This window comes from Suillus subalutaceus, assembly GCF_016647625.1.
Source record: "Suillus subalutaceus strain FC151 chromosome Unknown DFJ58scaffold_131, whole genome shotgun sequence".
NCBI lineage: Eukaryota > Fungi > Basidiomycota > Agaricomycetes > Boletales > Suillaceae > Suillus > Suillus subalutaceus.
Window position 1 is genome coordinate 68351 of NW_024540380.1, and position 17397 is coordinate 85747.

Consider the following 17397-nt stretch of genomic DNA (forward strand, 5'->3'; position numbering starts at 1 on the left):
AATTTGGTTACCCGAAAGCCGGTTAAGCTTTTTTTGCATTATACTATAGCCTATAGGGGGGAACCGAGAATTCACCTTTTCGTCGTTGAAACTCGTGCACGTTGCGTTGGTCATCGTCAACGTTGGAACCACGCGCAATTTTTTTGACCAGCATGAACAAATCACGCGTAGACTCGGTGCGAAATGAATACTTCTAGTACGTCGTTCGCATAGCCTTCAGAGTCGCTACTGACCGTATAAAAAAAGTTCAGTGTTAAACGTGCCAACAACCGCTTCCGCAAACGAAATACGGGAACGCTACAGAGCATTGTCCGTAATCTTTCACCCCGACAAGCAACGCGAGGAACGGACAAAGGACACTGCAGCTGTGGAATTCCTTGAAATTCAAAAGGCCTACGAGGGTGAGAGTCTTTAGTCCAGTTCCAACGCAATATGTGGTAACGTTTTAAAGTTTTGTCGGACCCCTTTCTTCGGTGAGTTCGTGTTGCTACGCACCGTTCTTTACATGCGGTCTCACTTTAATAGGGAAGTATATGATTTTCTGGGTAAGCACATCCGCATTCCACCCTCAAGGCATTCTTCATACAAACATATGTTTTGCTAGGTGAAGATGCTTTAAGAAACCCGTGGCCAACAGAGCTGCGGTCTCAGAGTGTTGAACAAGTGCGGCATTTTCGCCCAGCATGCAACTGACTCACTCCTCTTGACAGATACGTGCGCATCTTCGACGTTGGAGGATCGATCGTAGTCAAGAAGTCTTTGATCACCTCATTCGGCCAAGAGGCACGGTGACATGTGGAATTGACACATCGACGTTATTCGCACGCGGTGATGACTTAGATTATGATTCGAGAGGCATCCTTGCCCGTTTCCGTGGAGTTTGGGTCTCTCAATTTGCTATTCGTCACTCTGTTACGGTGGGCTCCATACCTTTTCGTGCCCACCTGATTTGACGTTCATGTCCGCTTCAATTTGTGTAGAAAGTGTTGAATGAAAAGACTAACCTTAAATTCACGAGTCACCTGGGACTAGGCCCTCGAAATGACTTGCTGAGTAGAAATAACCTCATGGGCACGATACGCCATCAATTCTCTCCTAGGCTCGCTTTGGAGGTACGTCTTATTATTAGATCAAATTTATTACTCAAGGAATGATCGTCGTCTGAAAAGGCTACAGCACATTTCTTAGACCCTCACCTCGTTGTCGCAAAAGCGAGCTATGAAGACAACGACAATACCCTAAATTGCCGTGTGCATTTCATTCCTGCGTTCTGGAACCTTCCCCCTCCGGCTAGTACCGTTTCCTTCAGTCGTCGGCTCTTCCGACATGCTTCAACAGTGGGCTCTGTGGCGTGGACATTCTCACCATTGTCCATGGGAAGCTTTGAATTTGATATACACTCCCCTCAGCCTTTCGACTTCTCGTCTCCCGAAAATTACGTTCACCATACGGACCGTATGAACGCCGATTTCACAAATAAGCCTGGCTCCGTCAGTGGTTTTGGGGTTGGACTGCGGGCTTGGTCATGTGGGTTTCAGCTATCTGGCTTCAACTCGTGTATCAAGACCGAATGGTCTATCTGGTTTTTTGAACTATCACTGAGGTTCAAGGCAGGCCTAGAGATCGGATTTCGGCAGATGGCTTATTTGGTCACCGCAACATGGACTAATACAAATGCTGCCATATCAACTAGCTTTGGTGTTAGCACTAAGGGATTAATCATGCGCTTTGAGTGCGCCACTTTGTCCTCAAATATTCTCCTGACTCATGCGTTTATATCAGGTTGGAATATCTTCATCAGAAATGGATATTGCCAATAACTTTGTCGACCGTAAGAAATCAAACATTGGAATTCTTTTCGGCTGTTTTGCCTTCAACAGTTCTCCTCCTCGGATATCACTTTGTTTTGAAGCCTCGTAGGCAGTTGCAACGGACATTGTCAGTCTTATCTCCAACTTTCTTCGACTGTCAGATTAACATTTTCGTCTTGTTAATTAAAAAGATATTTCCGCAAGGCTGAGCGCCTTCTTAAAGAGGAAAATTCGCAGCTAAAGAGGCGGATTGATGACACCGTGGGGTTGTTGAGCGAAACTGCTAAACGCCACATGCAGACGGAGAGGTCCAGAGGAGGTACGACATCCCCACATATCCGGGCACGTGGTTCTCACGTAGCGTCAAGGTCTTGTCATCCTGAGTGCGATGTACGGGCCCGAAATGGACGCCAAGAACCTTACGATAGATGTGACTGTGCCTGTGCAAGCCTTGGTGCACAACAGCCAGGTTCATGTCCCCGGTCATCGCACAAAGGTAGTCACGCTCATATCTTCTCCTCGAGCTTTAGTTCACGTGGCATGTCGCAGGCCGGTATTCAAGGTTTCTACGACCCCGCCCCTGCATCGCCTAAATCACTTCGCGTACGTTATCTTTTTCGTGATCGACACCACTACGCAGAGATTCCCGACTATGTCCCCGTTGTGTTGCCTTTACCAGGTGTGTTCATTGTACTCGTTTGGGCATTTTCGTGCCTGACGATGTTTTTTCTTGTCAAGATCACCTGGTGAATTAAACAGCTACCGTCACCACCCAGTCTGTTACAAACCTACTGTCGTTCCCACTCAGCATCTTACATTCTTATACCCATATCTAATGTTGAGATTTGAAATATGACCTTCATCAAATGCGTATCAACCTTTTACCACTACAGCCAACCGGGAGATAGCGAAATTAACAACAACTTAGGCGCGGACTCATGCCGCGTTATCATATCCGACGGGATGGACGTGCCGTATCCAGTATACTTCACAAAAACGAGCCTACGGGCCTACGGGTCTAGGTGTCCATAGGGGTGTCCTCACCGTGCTTATGCTCCTTTGGCTTCGCTCGCTCAGAGTCGTGTCATTGTTTGTGACGATCCAAATTCCCAGACTGCAGGCTGTAACAACTATCAAATGCGAACACGAACGGAAAAATCCGCTGGGCATGAGCGAATTGATGACTGTGCTGCACTCGGCCCCCCTTAACTCACCTTCGCTCATTGATATATAACGAAATTATTCCGCTTGCCTGACTGCACACACATTTCCGCAACATAATGCGGGAAGCTTGGCCTATCGCGGAATTCAACATTTCAAGCGCCGATCTGTTGTTACTCACTTCCACGCAGTTCAAACCGACATTGCGAAACCTTAAGTCTACGTGTAACAAACGATGGATTGGGTCCAGCTCACCTCCCCTGTAATATGCTTGTGGTGCCAGCATTATTGCGTTGCTGAGGACCAAACCTTCGCGGTACCAGTACACAACGAGCTACTCTATATCCCCCTGGAATCGACACATCCATTTGTTCATATTCGATAATCAAGTCATTTGCCAAGCCGGGGTTGCAATGGGCCGGGGTGTTTGTCCGCACGGAATCAGCCGTGTCTAGAATAAGCTTACCCTGCAGACTTTCCCAAGCAACTGTTCAATTTTCGGGTGATCTTCACACTCGGCGCCTCAGTTTCAGTTTCTGGTTGCCTGGTATTCATTATGATTCGACCCTTCGGCACAATTCATTAACCGTTTGCAGTGCTTTCCTTGTTTGCCAAACTTTGTTTGTAATAATTTGACGGAAACAGTGGAAATCGGCGTTCGACACGCCTGAAAGGTTCTGTGCCGCTATTGAAACGCACATATCATATAGACGCCTGCCACCACACCATGACAACTGGTGGAGCGCGTCGGCCATTGCCATCTGAAAACCTTTTTTCTCTATGCCTTCTAAGTTCTGGAACTTCATCAGGACGTACTGATCATTTATAACTTCGAAGGTGAGAAGTGTTCTCCTTCACCGACAATGTCCACCGAATCACGTAGACCCCCTGCTGACAACACGAAAAGGGAAATTTGGCCTCAACGCAATGGGCGCACACGTTAAAACTGTATGTTGACAAAAAGCCCGCCGATCATCATTGTCAGCCCCTACTAGTAGAGATACGATTCCAGATTGAGCTGGGCCAGCTCAAACGTGGCCGGACCAACATTCAGCATGACGAAGTGAACTTGTCATAACGATTGAATTAGGCTTTATCCGAGTTCCTCCCAGAGTCAGCATGGAGTTGCGCTCACGTTTAAATCTAAACAACCGCTCGTCGGCCCCTAGTGATATGAGATCCATGGACGGTGATCACTTGCATGGCTTTTGAATTAGGCTTTTCAAATGCGCACCGGCGATATTGTATTGCTTAGCAATAACTCGGATAAGTCCTTCGCATCGCTATGTCATCGGGTTGAATGATCATAACATACCGTCATGATGAGCACCGTATTGTTCAGTTGCTCCAGTCCCTGAAATCAAACCTTGTTAGGATTTTGTAACACTAACGCCTGCTAACGCGTGACCAATCCCAGGCCCCCCTGGCGAATGTGCGCCGTCTCGCCATCAACAAGCTATGCACAATGAATCAAGGATGTCACTTACATCATGGCCCAAGCGCCGTGTTTTGATGTAAAGTGACTGCTACGGTACTTGAGCATAAAGGTTTTGCAAGGGCCCGTCTGGAGCGGTTGTTGTCAATCAGGATAAATATGATGAATTAATTCAACCCTGTAGTCAACCTGTTGTGTAAGTTGGCTTCTGTGTTCACTAGCAACTTGGTCGGTATTTTGCGCTCGCACCGGAATTACTATATTGGGAGACGTACTACTTGTAATCTTTATACCCACGTTCTTCGCACTTTATGCTGCGTTATCATTATGGATTTGGCTAGTGGAGTAGCTAGCGGCGTCCTGCGGTCCCCACGTCTCGGAAATACTCTCAAGTCGAATCTGATGAGTCCGATCACAGGGCGCTTTTTCAAAATTCGGCATGTGGGTTAACTCAATTCAAACTTAGAATAATTTTAATTTTATCCGCGGCTCACAGTTCCCTTACGAATACAGAAATATATAATAACTTGTGCTGTGAAGTTCCGTTGATCCTAAGGCCCACTTAGTATTTCCCCCTTGATATTCTCATTCTGAAGATATGCAGCAACCTTCCCTCCAAAATGTTCGCATACGCTCGACAAGGGATGCGCTTCACATCTTTCATGCTGTTGCGAGGAATGCCCTCCCACTTACAACACGCCGATTGGACGCTGAGGAACGAAGGGCTATCGCCCCCGGAAACGTATATGTTTGGGAGGAACGCAGTGCAAATTCTGAGGCTACAGGTCTTGGCATGGAACGATGGTTCGTCTACTTGTGGCTGAGGTGTCTAAGCATAATAATTCAACATTATTTATATTGCTAGGACGGATGGCATGGGTTGGGGACCAAGTAGAGTCCGCGATGTAAGTAAATGTCAATTGTGAAAATGCCCCCCTGGACTTATGTTTTCCAAAGGAATTTCTGTTCTATCAGCAGAAAGAATGTGATGTGAATGATGATCCAGGTAGCTCCGGCACTCCATGGGCCCAGATGATTAGGTAGGTCACGTCAATCGTGTGGGCGCCCAAAGTCCATACACCGTGGAATAACAATTTTACCTGTTTCACAGCATGTATCCTTCTTCGCGAGCACGTGCCACGGGGGACTCTGAACGCTTGATCAAGCAAACTTATAGCGTGCGTGTCTCATTACCTGATGATCGCACACGAGGTATCACCAGGAAGTGGCACCTAAGTACGTTTCTGAGCTATCTCCGCCGCCTCGGAAGTCTAATCATCCTTCGCATCAGCTGCCTACTTCAGTCAACAGAAGCTTGATCGGCTCAACACAATCGATAATATACCAGGGGTCGGTGATGTACCGGTTCCAGACGGATGGTTCCGAAGTGCTCGTAGAGATGCTAAGACGAGACGAGACGATGATCTACCAAAATCTGCGCTTGCAAAGCAACTCCCACAATTTCCCATGGATGGTGTACTGCCAAAGATCAATCCGGTTCAATCCGGGTTTCAATCATCATTCCACGCTTCAAATTCCAATCCTTCACCGTTTACACATTTTCCCACTTCAAGAAATTCCTCCCAGCTTGATCTGCTGGAGATAGAGGCGACAAGCGGACGTAAAACTACCTATTCCTTTCCTTCTTCCGCAGAAGGATCGTCTAGGCATCACTCTTCCAACGTCCGCCAGACGACTTATTCGGCTCCAAATATGGTTCCTACTCAGATGCAATCACAATTTCGTGATGTGCCGTTCCAGAGTCGCTCGGCATGTCCATCTCCCCCCTCATCATCATCCTCAGGACCTGCTACCCCAAGTCCACGCATCAGTCCTTCCCATCTCTCGGAACAGCTAGTGCCCCTCGAATATCTACAAGGGCTTGCATATCCGAGGCGCGAACCGATTGATGAACAATTTCTTCAGCGTTTTTCAACTCAGGTCTCGCCAAGTTTTGTCTCAAAGGGAGGAGACCGAAATCATCCCCCTTCAAAGGGACATTCTGCCTTGCGCTCCGAATCGATAGGGTGCTCGTATACCTGATGATTCATTGAGGTCGATCTAATCTCGAGACGTTCCGCGATCTCCTCTTCTACTTATCTTAATATACCTCATCTCCCAGGTGTGGACAACCAATTTCTTTGTCAATTACACCTGAACTTTACATTTATAATCCTCACGCATACCTTGTCAAACTTACATATTGTTACTTGTTTTTATATACTTGATGCCAAACGCAACGGCACCTTATTTTTATTCTGATAAGGGGGAGCTTGTATTGTATCCTAAATGTCGTCCGTTGAACTCATACTAGTTGGCTGGTAAGCCTCGGATTCATACGCAGATAGCACTTGGTACCGCACAGTAACCGCAGGAATTTGTGCACCTCCCAATTTGTCAAACACCGTCGCCATGCTAATATATGTCTGTTTACAAAGCTGCAGTGAACTGGTGCGTGTGGTCCTGGCTGTTTATCATTATTAACTGTGAATCCGAGATGCATGATCAAACGCGACTACGATCAGCGGAGGAATCGAGGCCGTGAGACGCGTTCCGTCCCGAAGGGTCATTGTTGCTGAGCTGGGATAGGGGTTTTGCTGTAGCTGTTGGCGGGGAGCGCTACCGAGATATCCCCGCCTGCAGAAAATTTACATGTTCCTCTCACGCAGGACGTACTTCGACAATTAATGCCAAGCTTATTAGGTACGTGCCATGGACACAATGTGTAGGCTGTCCCCGGGAACATATTTGCATATAACCGTATACAACATCACCTTCCTCTTTTAATTCTCCCATTCGTGACACTTCTGCCCGTTTGCGGTTTCGTAAAGCGATAAACATTACCTGAAATGTGATAACATGTAGACCGTATCTAGTGTAGCGGCATTTGTGAATTGCTCAGGTGCGTCATTCCAGATGTGACGGCAGATATTTCCGATTCAAAGCAGGTTAGCACACCGCAGTGGTGCTGGCACAGTCTGTTCAGGGGCGTTCTTCTGGTCACTCCGCGGAAATGTCGTATGTATGCAACCGCCCTGCTGATGCTTAATCGCCGTCACGGACCGAACTAAGGGATCAATTCGTTGTTTGACCAGGTAGGCTCAGTTGGAGCGTATTAACGGAAAATGGGAGTATTGAAGTTAGTCCTGAAATAGAATAGGCACTTTGGGTAAATCCTACCCCCGACGAATCAGCGTGGCTCACTTTGTCCCCTCGTACAAAAGAGAGAACTGGTGGGTTTGCGTAACAGGTCCTAGGTGATAGTGGGATAGCAAAATTTCAGATCCTTAACACAGTACATGCGCTTCCACACACCTGCGTTCAGCCATACTACTGGCAATCTGACTGGGAGCTTTCGAGCGCTGGGACATTGTAAATCCTTTGAGAGGGATTATCGCCAATGGCCAGTTTAGATGGGTCACCAAACTTGGAACAGGCCTTGTACATCAAAGTTCTATCGTTCCTGATAAAGAACACTGAAGGGTCGAGGAAGCAGACATGGATAATAGTTCTCGGAAATATCAAACAGGTAACATCATGAAATTGGATTCCTGGAAAATAGTGAGTATACATGACGACAATGTTGCTGCAACTTCCTCTGCATAGGTGCATTGTTGGCAAAAATTACTTGCTTCCAACAGCAGAAGAAAAGGAGGGTGTTCTGTACGGCAATGAACCCTGCGGTCCAAAACGGCTCCGCGGAAGCAGCTTGTAGGAAGGAGGCTTCCAATCCGACGACTTCGGGATTGTCGCGTGGCCTTGAATCAAAGAAGGCCAGCGAAATGAGAACGAATTGACTGGCATAGTATGCCGTATAGGTATACAGTGGCATATAGTGGCATCATGGAGTGGATAGTCCCCCACCAATGAGCGTCCCCCGATCAGTAAGGCTCCTCCTGCCATTATTCACCGTGACGTGAGGCTTTCCCCAGCACTGAATGGCATAAAGCAAACGTAAAGGCACGAACTTTGCAATTTATCACGCTTTAAGCTTTATGTAAGTGAGTAATTATATGATAGTCTGAGTTTGGAAGATTGGGGCCCGCCGAGGTTGCATGACACCAACAGTATGTTACTATTAACAGTGGGGGAGATCCGATCGGATGAGCCCGGGTAGTGCAATCGATAGCGCTGCTGTGCATGTCGGATATAGTTTCAGCAGAGCCTGCACGCGAGCGTTGAACATTTAGCGTTCAGCGTTCAAATCCTGCAGCGAACGATGCTGGTTTAGGTAAGTTTTCAATACCATAAGATGATGCTGTCACATACTGCAAAACACTTTAGGCCAACCCTGAACGGAGTTTTACAAACATATGCTCGCAGGCAGCTCGCCCTGCGTTGACCTAGCATATAGGTGAGGTAGAATGATGTCGGAGTCACGGCAACTTGAACCGAGAAGATGATGGAGGGCTGTGAGTAAAAACAACTTCTTTGTAAATCGCAAGCTTCAAACCTTCATACACATGTCTGATCCAGCGTGGTGACGCGATTTGAATCCGCGTGGCCAGAACTTATGTACTTGCCAAGGGTGTTGACAACTTGACTCCTGAAGCCAGTGCGGCAACAACGTGACCGGCGGTCACGTGACCCGCCCAGTATGCGGTGCTCACTCACGATCGAGACCAAGTCCGAACTTAACTGAGAGAGGGACTCTCAAAGGATCATAACATCCGAAATATAGCTGTGTCACATCATGCCTACAAACCCGCTCTTGCCAAAATCTATAGCAGGTGTTTCTAGGGAACCTGAACCTAAAATTCGTGGTGCAAACAGGTCCACGAAAGTCGCCGGCAAACTTAAGGTCCTACCGGACCAACCGACATCGTCTACCCAAGGCAAAATTTTGCCACGTCCAGATGCTGAGGAAAGTCTGGGTACAACAGGAGACACGGATGACGGGGATGATGAGGATGAGGACGAGTCAGATGACGACGAAGACGAAGACGTCGAAGTACGGCTACGTCAAATCTCCCAGATTCCGCAGGGAACGGCACGAAGAGATGCACTGAGGCTGACAAAGAAAAAGGCGAAGTCACTACCTCGCGTAACGGCATATGCGACGGCAAGGTAGCTCTTTGTTGGCTTCTTCCTTGACTATGTAACTGACAGGCATTATGTCGATTTAGTTCCTATCGTCTGCATGAACTTTCGAAGTTTTTCAATGCCCGGGGGGCATCCTATCTTGCAGACCCCAAGATTATTGACGAAGTTTTGTATACTCCTTACGCGTATGAACCCCAAGTCAACCAAGAAGCAAATGCCAAATCTCTGCCAGCGAGTGGGGATTTGTTAGGGATCCCGGAAATAAATCCCCTGATCTCTGAAGCGGAAGACAATGGATTCCCCTCTCATCGCAAGAAGATTAGCAAATTTCACACTGTTCCAACCGAGGCCGAAATTTTCATTTTCGCCTACGGAACAGTCGTCATATGGGGAATGAGTGAAGCCCAAGAGAAACGTTTCTTGTCCTCCATGTAAGTATTTTCTTCTGTTACAATCAGCCTTGACGAACTGCTCGTAGCAAGCGTTTTGAAGTTGAAAGATTGGGTAGGTGAGGGCGTTCGTAGTATCTGCAGAACTCTGAATTGCTGGCAGCACCAGATAGCGTTGAAATGGAGGATCTGAATTATTACTATGCTAACTACAGTCGGTACGTTTAGTCCCTTTCCGCATTCGCTGATTTTTACTCATGACACAGTATATACAATGATGTCATCACCTTGCGCAAGGGATCTGGTTACATGTGAGTCGAATATAAAAGGGATCTCTTTGATACTTAAACACATCAAGGACAAAGCTCTCTCTATCGCACGCACTGTCTCAGTCCGTCAAGATATCCTTGGTACGCTGAGTTCATTCTGTGGCATAATCTCTCCCTTATGATTGCTTAGTTCGAGGAGCTTATCTCGAATACCATCGAAGACACGAAAGATATACCCGAAACATTGTCAGAGACAGGGAAGATCGGTATACCTCATAAAGGTCGGTCAAGAAGATGCTGGATTGTATTCCATCTCACATATACCGTTCAGAAATCATGCGCAAAACCGGGGAATTGTTCATATTACGGACTAACATTAACTCTGTAGGCTCTGTTTTAGACTCTCCGGTAAGAAAATATTTGTCTAGAGTATATTGAATTCACCCCTACCCCCGTTCTAGGAAGTATTCTGGGTGAGCTGGGTTGTTCACGTCATGTGTGGGCATTTTTGACGCCTTTTCAGAGCTTTCCCGATCTCCAACCGTTGTACGATGCAGCGCGCAGTTATCTGGAGATCCCTCAGCGAATCAATCTCCTAAATACACGAGTCGAGGTTGGTTTGGTCCATGTGGCATGCTTTCATCCGCTGACTTCATGGACAGGTTCTTCAAGATATGCTCCAACTTCTCAAGGAGTCTGTATCTAGTAGGCATGCAGAACGACTTGAGCAGATTGTCGTTGCTCTTATTGGGATTGAAATCGGTAATTTCGTTTTTCTTTTTATTTAGTGATGAGCTCATGTTGGTGCGGTCTAGTACTTGGCATTATCACCATTCTCGTAGATCTCATGGCTTGATTTCTTGCATTCCATTCATATACCTCGCATGCTCAACTACGGCGCAACCTGTATTCTGCATTTATAGAAGGCAAAATTTGCCCCTCGTTGAGTCTCAAGTCATTTTCCATGGTAACGTTGGCGACCGTCTAGATTCGCATTTCTTACATCGGCACTGGCAGCATGAACAATCACTTAACCATACTGCTGGCTAGTACGGGAGGGAAAATGTCAAGACCGCACAAGATCCCGAAAGCGAGAGACATACAACTTCTGCGAAAAAATAGAACGATCCTTACTGGAGCCACAGTCCCGTCTCTACCTTCTCAGCGTCTCTCACAAAAACCTTTTGACCTCGTTATCGAGGGCCTGAAACAAAAATGTTATCTTGCCTGTATCACACCCTCAGATAGAGGAGTATTGCGTACTGGGCTTGGGAATGTTCGGGTATCAATCTGGACTTCTTGCAATCTTGGCAATCAAATCTTAACAAATCACTCGCCTTCTAGTGGTCTTGCGCAAACTTGGATGAGATTGGATGATAGCCAACTTTTAAGGGGATAAATTCTTCTTCGGGTGGGCTTCCAAAAGTGACACATGCCTTAATTATGAGCCCAGTTTCTTACTTCGCCTGAATTCCAAAATCCAGGATGCCGATGACACGGACATGTACGCAACATTAGGCAACATCTGCCTCCACCTCGGATGCGCAATTACTGCCAATTGCGGATCCGATGCATCATGTGCATGACCTTGCAATCCATGGCAAAAATATAGACCCGTCTGAATAAGATTTTCGTCTTGCTAAGTAAGGTGTACTAACGCCCGAGGCTTGAATATCATCCTTTAAAGGAAGAGCATCAAGTTCGCATCAGGATTTGGACGAGGGCAATATCATTCGCAGCACTGCAATTAAATTGTCAATGTCCTACACGGCTTGCTCAGGCAGACTCAGTGTGATCAGCAATTGACGTCACTGCGGAATGTCTGAGGAACTCAACTGCCTTCTCTCGGGAGCTTCGACGAAGTTATCCTTCAAACCAGTCGTGGCGTACTCAATGATCAAATAATTGACATTTACCCGCCGTCTCTGGTCCGCTATTAATACGTGACAAATAGTGGAAACCGACGCAACGCTAGCACGAATTTTTCCCTCCAAGTTTTTTTTGTGTAAAATAATTTTTTCATACCCACCTCCTCCCCCGTTCACTGACCATACGTGCTTATAAGTGTTAGAAGCTCGAGCTCAATAGAAACTACGTAGAGGGCTGAACCCAATTACATACAGGACCTGCCTTATCAGGCACTTGTCAGGCACCACTCTAAATACGGTCCAAGACTCCAAGCTGGGAAGCTTGAGCTCCAAGCTGCTCCATTGCTAAGCGGCTACTCTGATGACCACCTCGCGTTGCTGTTGTTCTGCGCGCTCTATGCTCCAGTTCAATTCCTTAAACATTTGATCGCCTTATGGCTGAATTTTTGCGCCGTCTTGTTTCGGGGGGCAAGCTAGGTTCAAGGATCCGAATCTTGACCTTGAGCTAGGTATGCTGTTTAATTGATGATCGAGCTCCCTGTGACACACTTTCATCGTATTCTTTTAGACCTTGTGTATGTAACTGATCAAGTCATTGTTATGGGCTATCCTGCTGCTGGCATTGAGGGCCTCTACCGAAACCGCCGCGAGGATGCTCAGCGTTTTCTTACTGCTCGGCATGGTAGTGACTTTTGGGTATTCAACTTCTGCCCAGTCAGGGAGAACTTTTATGACAAGAGTGTTTTTGATGGACGAGTGAGTCGCTACCCCTTTCCAGATCATCAGTAAGGAACAGCCATACATCATTGGTTTGCAATCGCTAAGCACTAAATCCAGTACGCCTCCCCTTGCCGTTCTCCCCTTGGTTTCGAGAGAGATACATGCTTGGGTAACGGTTTCAAAGGACCGAGTAGCTGTTTTACACTGCAAAGGTGCAACTTGCCCTTCATCCGCTTTGCACATCCACTAACTTCAGTCTCATGCAGCTGGGAAGGGAAGGTCGGGTACGCTAGTCTGTGCTTATCTTCTCTCGCTCGACACTTTTTCTCTTCCTTCTGCGGAAAACAGTTACCTTCAAAAGGACTGGGTGACCGTACGCGTTGATGATTGCATGCAAGTAATCCCCAATCATGCTGTCCTGGATGAACTAGGGGAAGCAGCCGTCTCCTCTGCATCATCCATTGTGGAAGAAAGATTCCCAGAGTCCCGAGATGAAAGTCGAAGTATTCCCTCCAAACCCTCTGCGCCCACGTTACAACAGGTATTAGACTTGCACACCTCGCGTCGCATGAAGGCGTCGTCCATTTCAACGGACAAATCAGGCACGAAGCCGGGATCAGGTGTTAGCATTCCTAGTCAGCGGCGCTGGCTTTCATACTGGTCGCAACTTCTTGCTGGTCAGGGTCCACCTGGCATGTGGGGACTGTCAGACGTGAAATCGGGCTTGCACGATGGCTCCAACTCACCATCGATTCTCCGGAGGAAAGTGCGCATTACCGAAATTTCGCTTCGACTGCGTGAGCTCTCTGGAATTAAAGCGGGCCTCGTTCGTGCAGCCAGCTTTCTAATGGATCGCGGAAAGGATGGACGTGGTCTCATTAGTCTTGGCAATAACCGTGTGTGGGCGTCACTAGCACGTTATGACGATGATTTGGTTGACGCTCTAGAGCGTCGGGAGCAAAGTACTCGGGATATCACTAACTTGGGAAGGCAAAAACTTGAGTCGTTCGAATCGGTCAGTGGTATCTTTACCAGCGACAAATGGGACAAAGAAAAAATGATACGGACTTTCGCTCGGATGGGAGATGATGGAAAGCTACCTTCTGAAATGAATAGCGCAGACGAGGTTCGTCAACTTTATGACAAGCTGGTTGCACTACCTGGAGAACTCACAGATGACAGGGCATCAAGGTCTATAACTATGTTCTTGGTCCGTTGACTGAGGAGCATTGGGTGGACATTTCCAAAGCACCGTTTCGACAGGAGGAAATTCACAGCTCAGAAGCTTCAATTAAATCGGAGATGACTTCTATCCATTCCATATCCCGGCCAGTGACAGACACCAGGATCGGTCGCAGCGGAATAGTAGTTGACGCCGACCGAGAGTTGCGGATTAAACTCTACATGGGACAGGTATGTCCATACTGTATTCCACATGTCATTCCTTACGCCAAGCCTTGGCAGGTATTTATGACTTGGCTGTGGTTCATCCCAGCATTCCATATCGCTCCTGAGATGCCATCCTCATCGTTCATACTGCCTCGAGATGACCTCGATTTCCCGATTGGCATAGGCAAGGGTATCATGGATGTGGAGTTGAAAATGGAATGGTGCCGAGATGAAGTCGATGATACGCAAGTGGAAACTGCTCAGACGGACTCGCCTTCGTCAGGGGTGGAGACTGTCGTGGCCAGCCTCGCTGGTGGCGTTGATAGCCAAGCTGTCCAAAGATAAGGAGATCGACGATTCGTACTATGGCACTTTACACGTCATATGGTGGCGGCCGCCTTGCTCTGGGTAGATCCGGGGTCCTCTTGGGCTAAGTTGTCACTTTCTCCTCGTCAAGTTGACGATTTCGTTCGTCGCACGCTACACTCCTGATTATCCTCGCGCCAACTGTCATCATACTACATATGACGGATGGTGTAATATATGACAATATTGTGCTTTTTTCGCGTACTCCTTATCCGATTTTCCTTCGCTATGACGTCGGTTGTCCTCAAACGAGTAGGGCTCATCAGCGCTGCGGGTCACGCGGAAAAGATGGCATGCACAGTTTTTTTTATGTTAAGCAGAGCTAACCATGCGGATTTCATTAAAGCGTAACAGATTGCAATCACCCTCACTACACGCTGAAGCGGTCCCGGACCTTGACAGTGAGAAAAGATGAGACCTATAAGCGAATTGTTTCCGGACTATTTTCAACTACTAGGCATGAGCCTGAGGGTCATGCATCTCATACCAGTACCGTGACAGTGAACCGTCAAGAGTTGGCGTGGGTCAAATAGTGTCTGTTGAAACTGGCTCCCATGCTGCCGTTCGCGCTGAAAGTTGTGTGGTTTGTACTGTCGTTTTCTGGTAAGCAGATTCAGACATCAAACCCTTCCCGCATTGACGCCAAAGTGGTACAGGTGTCTTTGCATGCTGGATAGTCCTAACAGTGTTCGCTCGCGCGACTGGGAGCTACTGGGGCCCAATGTTGTACTGCGTCTTTGCGACGATACTCCAGGGAATTTTTGCCTGGGTGCGTCCGCGTTCTCTTGCCAAACAGGTGAGGGTCGAGGAAGCTTTGCTGACTTCTTGAAGGCATGGTATATAACATGAACCCGTTTGATATGCCACCGGCATTTTGCAAAGGCAAGCTTTTATAATGTGTTATGTTGTTCTGTTGCCCTGATATCTTGAGCAGCTCAGACGTTCATCATATACTACTCCGCTCACTCCCTAACGGGAGTATGTGCCGCGTTCACGATGGCAACGACAAGCGCTGTGGTGTGGCCGTCCTCTGTGATGGCGACTGCTTCGTCGTGCGTGGTTTGCACCATTGCCACACCAATTTGTTTTTGAATACTTATACGTGAGCAGGACATTGGCATGGCGAAACCGTTATCTTCTTCCCATCGTTGTGTTTCCGCTCGGTGCACTTGGTGTCGCTGTTCCCGTCCTATTATCCCTTCACGCAATTCAACCCACAGATGATCTTCACTGCGACTCTAGTCATCCCATATGGTGCGTGCAGCGTCACTTGCATTACCAACGTTATGATGAAGCTCACATACGCAGGGGACGATTCTTAGGCTATGCGGGCATAGTCCATGATTCTTGCGGTTCCATGTTTATTCCTGTCTGCAATAGCAGCCCACCACGTATTCAGAATACACACGGTGCATCGTGAGCTTTTCAAGCTCACAGCCCCACATTCACATTCCCTGTCGGTTGAAAGGGAAGTCAACATCATTGAACCCTCAAAAAACCCGCCTTTGCCGCCTATACCCGACTCGGATGTGGATCCAAAGTCCGCGGAATCTGGGAACCATTTAATAGACAACAATGATCGAGACGTCGAGGTGATGCCAAGGAAAGATATTATGCCTCATGTTGACGATATGGATGATGCCGCGGCTATGTCGAAACGATATCTATTCCCCGCGGGCTGAAATCCTTGCCTCCTCCTTATCTTCACCGCCTGCGCCAAAGCGCTCTTCGGAGACATCGCAATGGGACGAATCTCAGATACGCGACGAACGAGTGTCCATCGTGCCCATTGAAGAATGCACAACTACTCTTCCGATATCGAGTGAGTCGTTCTGGTAGTGCCTGGCACCCTGGGGTACGTATTTACTCTGCCCTCAAGGCCATCATGGTCATGAACAGCCTAGACAGAGTCTTGCGCCTGCAGTATGGAGGCTCATTCTCTTCCAAATGTACGCACGTCGAAGTATAGGTCGGTGTCCTCGGAGAGGTGCTAATGTGAACCCTTAGGGCGTTCTTTATCACCCAACTTCTGGCCGCGCTTTCGACTATCATTGATGTAGCAAGACATCGCGCATACCCAACGCCTTTTGGGACGCAGCATGTAGCGTTAGTGCTGGTGGCATGGGGACCATCAGTAGTATTTGGTCGGTTCCTGCCTACTCCCATGAAAACAGCCTGACTCATCATTTCTTCAGGCCACCTTCCAGCAGTCCGGCGTAAATTGTTGTTCTGGCGACGTCTAGGCTCGAGTTCAAACCCTTAGTGCCACCTGTTCGCTGGAAGACCAAATATGTGTATATTTTATTGTGCCAACTGCATGTTAAGCTACATCATGATAGTACGCCTTCCATCAATCAGTGTGGCTTTGCATAGCCTGATGTTGGGTTTAAAAAGTAAATTTGACACAGTGCATGCGATTTTGCGGTTCAGCCAAAATTATCACTCTTCAACGCATGCAGCAATATTCTTGGCCGTCGGAAAGTCTACACACGCTGCCTTTCTCCCCCGTGATGCTAAGAGACGACTCCAGTGGAGAGCTGCAGTCTATTACATTTTTTGTATATAACCGTGCGTTCGGTGCGATTCGTTCTTAGCAGGCCAGGTTAATGTGCTGCATCATACACTCAGCCATGATCTCCCGTACTAGGTAGACCAGGAAAATAGCTGCATGGCACTGTGCACCGGTGTAATTTAAATTTACAGTGTGTTCCATATGAAACTGCAGTGCGAGTTTTTGAAAAATTCGGCCTTGTTGTCTTTACTGGGACGTTTGCACCTAAATGTGATCAAGCTCAAGGCTAGCGCGCGGAAAGTATCACATCTAATTTGAATGCAAAAGTCCCGGTAAAGGCAGCGGGGCCGAAAGCTCGTACTGCATTCAACACCGTAGTCAGCAACTAGATAATTCAAGGCCGAACTTCGCAGCAACCTTGTTCCACAAGTACT

General features: G+C 47.6%; 6 protein-coding genes across 6 annotated transcripts; all 6 read left to right on the forward strand.

Annotated features, from left to right (window-relative positions):
* The first annotated feature begins 11 nt into the window (after positions 1-11).
* DFJ58DRAFT_86503 (uncharacterized protein) lies at positions 12-2682 on the forward strand. The gene is made up of 13 exons (XM_041394145.1): positions 12-196; positions 247-401; positions 452-473; positions 526-545; positions 605-663; positions 711-917; positions 981-1112; positions 1170-1732; positions 1783-1938; positions 2003-2130; positions 2180-2307; positions 2361-2490; positions 2550-2682. Exons 1-13 carry the CDS (start codon positions 153-155, stop codon positions 2564-2566), a joined length of 1761 nt encoding a protein of 586 aa, XP_041239239.1. The 5' UTR covers positions 12-152; the 3' UTR covers positions 2567-2682.
* A 2077-nt stretch (positions 2683-4759) lies between these two features.
* On the forward strand, positions 4760-6450 carry DFJ58DRAFT_708171 (Gti1/Pac2 family-domain-containing protein; the record flags this gene model as incomplete). Its single annotated transcript, XM_041383775.1, has 7 exons — positions 4760-4848; positions 4904-5211; positions 5273-5312; positions 5365-5447; positions 5519-5643; positions 5699-5883; positions 6169-6450. The coding sequence occupies exons 2-7, from the start codon at positions 5006-5008 to the stop codon at positions 6448-6450; spliced, it is 921 nt and encodes a 306-aa protein (XP_041239240.1). The 5' UTR covers positions 4760-4848; positions 4904-5005.
* A 2567-nt stretch (positions 6451-9017) lies between these two features.
* On the forward strand, positions 9018-11443 carry DFJ58DRAFT_809773 (DUF155-domain-containing protein). Its single transcript, XM_041391371.1, has 13 exons — positions 9018-9474; positions 9534-9881; positions 9929-9954; positions 10003-10057; positions 10106-10150; positions 10198-10249; positions 10299-10389; positions 10440-10516; positions 10570-10581; positions 10632-10721; positions 10771-10870; positions 10924-11075; positions 11126-11443. The coding sequence occupies exons 1-12, from the start codon at positions 9101-9103 to the stop codon at positions 10962-10964; spliced, it is 1311 nt and encodes a 436-aa protein (XP_041239241.1). The 5' UTR covers positions 9018-9100; the 3' UTR covers positions 10965-11075; positions 11126-11443.
* Positions 11444-12305: 862 nt separating this feature from the next.
* DFJ58DRAFT_86707 (uncharacterized protein) lies at positions 12306-14720 on the forward strand. Its single transcript, XM_041394199.1, has 5 exons — positions 12306-12761; positions 12814-12908; positions 12963-13822; positions 13879-14109; positions 14161-14720. Exons 1-5 carry the CDS (start codon positions 12502-12504, stop codon positions 14428-14430), a joined length of 1716 nt encoding a protein of 571 aa, XP_041239242.1. The 5' UTR covers positions 12306-12501; the 3' UTR covers positions 14431-14720.
* A 61-nt stretch (positions 14721-14781) lies between these two features.
* Positions 14782-15971, forward strand: DFJ58DRAFT_86714 (uncharacterized protein). The gene is made up of 6 exons (XM_041394201.1): positions 14782-15054; positions 15108-15220; positions 15283-15333; positions 15386-15503; positions 15562-15705; positions 15760-15971. Exons 2-6 carry the CDS (start codon positions 15118-15120, stop codon positions 15869-15871), a joined length of 528 nt encoding a protein of 175 aa, XP_041239243.1. The 5' UTR covers positions 14782-15054; positions 15108-15117; the 3' UTR covers positions 15872-15971.
* On the forward strand, positions 15972-17103 carry DFJ58DRAFT_86700 (uncharacterized protein). Its single transcript, XM_041394197.1, has 5 exons — positions 15972-16273; positions 16331-16400; positions 16459-16595; positions 16647-16789; positions 16846-17103. The coding sequence occupies exons 1-4, from the start codon at positions 16072-16074 to the stop codon at positions 16712-16714; spliced, it is 477 nt and encodes a 158-aa protein (XP_041239244.1). The 5' UTR covers positions 15972-16071; the 3' UTR covers positions 16715-16789; positions 16846-17103.
* The last annotated feature ends 294 nt before the right edge of the window (positions 17104-17397 follow it).

Bases quoted from the DNA above. Each gene is read 5' to 3' on its own strand.
- DFJ58DRAFT_809773 (XM_041391371.1), top strand. From the start codon at position 9,101: ATGCCTACAAACCCGCTCTTGCCAAAATCTATAGCAGGTGTTTCTAGG. The intron at 10,151-10,197 runs GTGAGTCGAATA...AAACACATCAAG, and splicing joins CGCAAGGGATCTGGTTACAT to GACAAAGCTCTCTCTATCGC. The intron at 10,722-10,770 runs GTTGGTTTGGTC...CTTCATGGACAG, and splicing joins TCCTAAATACACGAGTCGAG to GTTCTTCAAGATATGCTCCA.
- DFJ58DRAFT_86707 (XM_041394199.1), top strand. From the start codon at position 12,502: ATGATCGAGCTCCCTGTGACACACTTTCATCGTATTCTTTTAGACCTT. The intron at 12,909-12,962 runs GTGCAACTTGCC...AGTCTCATGCAG, and splicing joins AGCTGTTTTACACTGCAAAG to CTGGGAAGGGAAGGTCGGGT. The intron at 14,110-14,160 runs GTATGTCCATAC...AAGCCTTGGCAG, and splicing joins TTAAACTCTACATGGGACAG to GTATTTATGACTTGGCTGTG.
- DFJ58DRAFT_86503 (XM_041394145.1), top strand. From the start codon at position 153: ATGAACAAATCACGCGTAGACTCGGTGCGAAATGAATACTTCTA. The intron at 918-980 runs GTGGGCTCCATA...CAATTTGTGTAG, and splicing joins CTATTCGTCACTCTGTTACG to AAAGTGTTGAATGAAAAGAC. The intron at 1,939-2,002 runs GTCAGTCTTATC...TTAATTAAAAAG, and splicing joins AGGCAGTTGCAACGGACATT to ATATTTCCGCAAGGCTGAGC.
- DFJ58DRAFT_86714 (XM_041394201.1), top strand. From the start codon at position 15,118: ATGCTGGATAGTCCTAACAGTGTTCGCTCGCGCGACTGGGAGCTACTG. The intron at 15,334-15,385 runs GCAAGCTTTTAT...TATCTTGAGCAG, and splicing joins GCCACCGGCATTTTGCAAAG to CTCAGACGTTCATCATATAC. The intron at 15,706-15,759 runs GTGCGTGCAGCG...TCACATACGCAG, and splicing joins GACTCTAGTCATCCCATATG to GGGACGATTCTTAGGCTATG.
- DFJ58DRAFT_86700 (XM_041394197.1), top strand. From the start codon at position 16,072: ATGTTGACGATATGGATGATGCCGCGGCTATGTCGAAACGATATCTAT. The intron at 16,401-16,458 runs GTACGCACGTCG...GTGAACCCTTAG, and splicing joins AGGCTCATTCTCTTCCAAAT to GGCGTTCTTTATCACCCAAC. The intron at 16,596-16,646 runs GTCGGTTCCTGC...TCATTTCTTCAG, and splicing joins GGGACCATCAGTAGTATTTG to GCCACCTTCCAGCAGTCCGG.